This window comes from Anarrhichthys ocellatus, unplaced genomic scaffold, assembly GCF_004355925.1.
Source record: "Anarrhichthys ocellatus isolate YVR2014 unplaced genomic scaffold, GSC_Weel_1.0 scaffold11, whole genome shotgun sequence".
Lineage (NCBI taxonomy): Eukaryota > Metazoa > Chordata > Actinopteri > Perciformes > Anarhichadidae > Anarrhichthys > Anarrhichthys ocellatus.
This window is the reverse complement of record NW_022280041.1, coordinates 6,140,823-6,146,873: the sequence shown is the minus strand read 5'-3', so window position 1 is coordinate 6,146,873 and position 6,051 is coordinate 6,140,823. Positions and strand designations below refer to the sequence as shown.

The 6,051-nt window shown below is 42.8% G+C and overlaps 1 protein-coding gene across 1 annotated transcript in view; it reads right to left on the bottom strand.

Annotated features, from left to right (window-relative positions):
• Positions 1-6,051, bottom strand: part of LOC116385809 (glucosidase 2 subunit beta-like) — a 96,612-nt gene that overhangs the window by 58,223 nt on the left and 32,338 nt on the right. Inside the window, exon 9 of the mRNA XM_031851543.1 lies at positions 3,897-3,983. Within this exon, the coding sequence (XP_031707403.1) occupies positions 3,897-3,983 (87 nt within the window). The remainder of the gene's footprint in view (positions 1-3,896; positions 3,984-6,051) is intronic.

The window sequence follows — 6,051 nt, the reverse complement described above, 5'->3', positions numbered from 1 at the left end:
GGGGGGGGGGGGAGAGCGGCAAAGTGAGCATACTGTAGTGTTGTCAAACCTTTCGGAAGTAGCACAGGAAAAGGCAGCGTTTTCTCATCCCTCCATGAAATTGAATGTTGGTGAGGGAAATGAAGTGTGCGTTCAAATGGCAGTAAAGGCAATCGTCGAAGCTCACACTTGAGAAATACGATATCGAGAAGCTGGAGTATGTGTAGCGCTGAAACAAACGGCAAAATGTGATTATTTTACGGTTGATGCAGCATATTTCTAGAACGTGCAGCTGAGTGAAGGAGAAGGCTTCGGTCAGCTTTAAAAAGGTCAAGGTAGATAGAACCATTCTCTGTCATGAATAAGGAAAAAACAAACTCATAAGTCAGTAATTCACTCGATGATTTAAACATCGAAGTTGGCAAGAGAAGCACAAAAAAAGTTCCTGTAAGATCTTGAAAGCATGTAATCAGATCATTAAGTGTGATAATAGTTGCAGTCTGTGCAAAAACAGATTTGCGGCCATATGTTGGCGTTTTGCAACGGTATCAGATGGATCGGCAGAAGTTCTGTAGTCATACTCAAAATTTTAAGTAACAGCTAAATAGTCAGCCGACAGACTCTTGCCCGAAAGAGCTGTTGTCTGCGACAGAAGGAAAACAGGAGAGAGAGAGGAAAAAAAACAGGAGTAGGCGGAAAGAAATGCCGTCTCCTCGGGGACCGCCGGCATGTGGGCCTGTCGGTCGTCATCGCGTGCCACTCTCCCTGCTCGACACGGTGAAACTGAGGCAATGTACCCCATGAAACATTCACCACAGTTGTGTTTGCTTAAAAAAAGACAAGGAGAGCATGGGGGGAGGATAGATGGAGAGTCCCCCCAAATGCTCTTGATGTCGGATTTGTTTAGGCCTCTTTATAAGGTTTGGGGGGGGCAACAAGGAGACCAGCAGGGGTCCATTTAATGCTCACACATTTTACCCCTAACAGCACATCAGTCTCCACAGCAAAAGCCCCCAATCTCCAAAAAATGCTCTGCTAAATCTCCTGTACTCTAGATATCCGAAGCATGCTTTTGCCAGTACCGCAAAAAAGGAAAACAGATTTGTTCTTTCACAATTCAAACCCGCAACTGCAGACAATGGAACAACACACCACGGCAGAAGAAATTCGATGTACACCGTTTGGGTCGGCTGCAACAAATCACTCACGTTATTTACTGTAACTAAGGCCAGCTGTAATTTGGCGAGACAAGGGAGGGCGAGTAAATGTCATATAAAAATGTTTTTTAAAAGACTCAATTAGCTCCTAATTCGGCTGCATGAGAGAGGAACTCGCTCATTAACAATGTTTGCTTTTGAAAGAGAAACCACGGTGACGACCGTTGCATTCGTGACGGCCTCGGTTGCTGGGACGAAATGTGATATGAAAGTGTGGAATGAAAAAAAACAAAAAACGCCATTAGCCGCCGCAGCTACTGCGCAAAAGGTGTCAGTAATTAGACCCGGTCCCTTGTATCTGTGTGAAAAGTTCAAAATCTGTTACCAGTCTTGCTGCATCCACACTACTCGGTTTCCATTTTAATAACGCATATCTTTTGCTACGTTGACACCGAGCGTCCAACACTAGACCGGAGTACGGAAGAGCGGACATCTGAAGTCCCGGCTTGCGGCTTTGAGGAGGCCGATGGACACAAAACGGAGGACTTTTGTGTTCATTTAAAGTGGTGTGTGTGAGTGTGAGTGTGAGTGAGAGAGTGAGTGAGTGAGTGAGTGAGTGAGAGAGTGAGTGAGAGAGTGAGAGAGACCTGCAGCATTGTAACCAAGTCTGAAAAATAAAACTTCTAAAACGTTTCACTCCTTGAGAATATAAGCGTCATAAGCTGCCATACAGCAGCCGACACGTCTCATGCAGCACGAGAGGCCGAGCTTAAGATTGCTTGATAAAATTTGTTTATCATTCATCAACCTTTTTCACAAGCTGCTGTGTGGTTGTTTTGCATATAATAAATCACCAGCAGAGCGAAAGACGGACAAAACAAAACAGTTAAAGTAATAACAGTAGCACAGTAAAATAAATCTGATGCGTTATCATAGCCTGCACTGCATCAAACCTCCATACTGTAACAACCGGCCTGTCCTCACCTAAAACACACGATGAGCTTCCATGTGCCACAAATATTCACATTTACAAATGCAAGCTGTTCAGTAGCCACAAATACATAAACTAATAACCCGTACAGCAAAAATACTGACTGAACAAAAAGGGCTGTAAAGGTACAAAGACAAGTCCAACACCATAAAGGTTCACAGGAATTGAACATCTACCTGAAGGGGTCATGTTGTCTTGAAATGTGACTGAATAGGGAAAGCTAAAGATCGGCTTGAATGAACAGTGACCTCGAGGTGTTTTGGAGAAAAGAAACATTTTCGGGTCGAACTATTTCACGGTTATTTTCTGATTGGTTTTAAATTGTTTTGCATTTCTTATTACTTAACAGAAATGTCCTCTTCTTCTTCGAGGTCAGAAAAGAGAGCAATGCAGACCTTGCGAGCAATAAAAGCATCTCCCTGGAACAGGAAATGCATTGCACCTGGACTCATTCCAAACACATTTCTTAAAAAGTGGCAGTTAATGTGGGCATCGAATCAAATTGAAACCTGCGCCGCTACTGCCAACAACAACAACAACAACACCGCTCCATTTCAAGTGGATATATTTCAGGGGTGTTTCTCGTTAAAAAAAGACGGGGGGACAGGAGTTGGCCTTATAATTCTCAGTCTATGATGGAGCAACACTGAGATAAGCCGGGCGGAGGGTGCAATCTAATCTGAACCCCGATGTTTTTTTGTCTATGGAAATGACTGGCTTCTTATCGGCAGAGTGGGTTATTTGGGCAGATCCTCGCTGTGGCTTAGGGAAGGGACTCAATCACTGCTGCCCAGCGATAGGCCTCACTTTCGTACTCTCCCCCGTCTCATCTTTTTATCTGGGAGAGCGGAAATGAAAAGGATGGTATCTCATACACTCCGTGTCCTCAGTTCAGGAGATGGAGAGAGAGGGAGAGGGAGAGAGAGAGAGGCACGGACATTTTCTTTTTTCAGCCCGAGATGAAAACATGTGGTTTGCAAAAACCTGTGCTCAGAATGAAATATGCCGGCAGCTTAGGGACTCTGAATTAGCACGGACTGGAGAAAGCACGGTGTTATGAGGTTATTTGTGTTGAGGCTGTCAAAGCAGCATAGAACCATGACGTAAATCTAATCACACCGAGGTAACTAGAAGAACGTCACCGCTTCAAAGTCACCAGCGGCTACATTTTTACAACTCTGGAGTAATCAAGCTTTTGCACATTTCGGTTTTAAAGGAACACAATTTGTCCTCGTTTTTGTGCTTATCGTCTAGGTTTTCTCTCGTCTCTACATTGTTGCTGGAGGTCATTGCACAGTCAGTGAAGATACCAGTGCTTTATTTCCTTACGTATGTCTACCCGGCCATTGTCAGGAAGTTGTTTTCAAACAGCCAGAGGAGAGGGGTTTTTCCTTTGGGACGGATGAAAGCAAACCGACAGGCGGGGAAATGTTTGAGAGGATTTGAATCTGCTAAAGGTGGATGGAGGAAGGGATCAATGACTTACACAGTCAATTAAAGCGAAGTAATGCATTTTAGAACACCAACTACAAGCTGTCTTGAAACTATTTTGGAATTATGCCTCATGAACCTGCACAGTGTTGAAGAATTATGTTCCCACATTCACGAGACCCACAAGAAGCCACCACCGAACGTCACCAGGGTTCCACACCAACACCCGTTTTACGAGGATGAGTGCAACTGGGAACTAACATATGGAATAATGAAATGGCGGAGTAAATGAAGAATGTAAGTCAGCCTGAAGGAGAATGAGGAATGATGGCGCTCACCTTGACACTGTCTCCTTTTGTCAGGACGTCCCAGAGGGTGTGCTGAAACTTGGTGACATCCATCTGATAGCCTCCTCCCAACAAAGCCTGGAGGGCGAGAGGGAAAGAGTCATTTCTTTTTTAAATATGCTTTTAATAAATACTGTAACTGAGCAGATGTTAAAATAGCACACAAACAGAATCAATGTGCACACACAGTATACAAATCAAACAGAGCCTCTGTTGCTTTACAGGCACTCAACATGTCAGCCTCTTTCTCTTGTAAATTCTTTATACAACCCAATACGCAACCTGCACCTTAAGCGCACACGTCTCCTCAAAAGCATGTATACTTTCTGACACATATCTTAAAATGCACACGAGCTCGCATTCTCACATCTATTGCTGAGTGGCTGCTAGCCCCACAGGTACGGTCTTATAAAAAGTGCATTGTATAACTGATAAACTGCATATCATCCATCTCCCCCATTCAGCCCACCTCCCAATAATCCCCGCTGCCATATCTGCTTATCTATTCGAGTCACTCTCTCATTAAATCAGTTTTTACAGCTGAACAGAGGAGGTTTACTGCTTATAGAAGTCAAATACTATTAATCACCGGGTAGGTTGTACTTATACAGCTATATGCTTTAATTCACTGGAGGACAAACACATCATTCGTCCGATCTGAATAAACTCCTACAGAGAAGAAAAAAAAAAAAAGAGAGAAATTTGACAAGCAAATTAATCTGCTCCCTTTTGCCAGCTGAAATGGAAGTCGGTGAGGCGACGCCCCTCAGTCACAGGACCTTGTGCACGGCCTGTAACAGCCGAATGTACTGCGCGTTGGGAGGTAGAGGACAGGGACGGAAGGGTGGAAGCTGGTGCAGCTTTCAGTGTGTATTCATCTGAAACGGTGTCCCCAGGAAGCCGTTTTTGGCAGCGATGTATCACAGCAGGCAGTGACCTTTAAATACTATGCACAATTAAGCTAAGCTAATAAACACGACTGTGGATGCGGACATTTGTACCGGAAGGCAGGTGCTGTGAATCACATTGGACGTGTGCGCTGAGAAAAAGTTATTTTGTGCTTTTCCGAAAGCCAAATTGAAATGTTTGTTTGAATAGGCACACAAGATGTGCTGTGTGCGCTGAGAGGAAACGAGCTGAATGCTGCCAACGCTCACTGTTTGGAATGCAGTATTCTGTCCTTATCTTGAGCGCCGCCTTTGTAATTTCATTCAACAATAGAAACGTCAAATATTTGGAAGGATTTGCCGTTTTTCTTGTTTCAAATTGAAAAATCTTAAACTGGGAATTTGAAGACGTCGCCACGGGGGTTCAGTAATTGTGATGACAATTAATTGAAAAAAAAACAATAGACGGATTAATTGATCGTAGAAATATCTGCCCCGTACAATAGTTTGTTATTCTGCTCAGTAAATTCAAGCATTACACAATCAAAATAAATAATCAAAGGACGATTGGGGAACTAATGTGATCCTTTTCCACTGCCACGGTGTACGACGGTGATGAGCTGCAACTTTATATATATTTATATTGTTTGCCAACCAAAATGCTACAACTGCAGGTGAAGACAAGAAAATAAAGTGAAAAACCCTTCAAAATTGATCTTCACCCTGTAACAGAACTTTAAGAGACGTTATATAAATGTTGCCTCGTGGGTACATTGCACATGAAGCATCTATCACTTTTATGTAGCAGGCAGCCCCGTTAGTCTTCAAACTGCATCTTAACTGCAATTTCTGAGAGATTTGACTCGTGTAATGAGAAAATTCACCAACAATTCCGGCAAATAAGCTCTACAGTTGATTTAGTGGAACTAACACAAGGGCTGATATAACAGGATGTGGAGATATTGCCCTTTCAGCGAGAGGGAGGAAAGATCAAATAACATTGCTACATACCACGTTATGTTATTTGATAGATCGAGCTAGTCCCAGAAGCACGCTTTTACAAATACTATACACAGTTGTGTGAAAAAGTGTTTGCCCCCTTCCTGATTTCTTATTTTTTTGCATGTTTGTCACACTTAAATGTTTCAGATCATCAAACAAATTTAAATATTAGACAAAGATAACACAAGTAAACACAAAATGCAGTTTTTAAAATGAAGGTTTTTATTATTAAGGGGGAAAAAAAAATCCAAACCTAC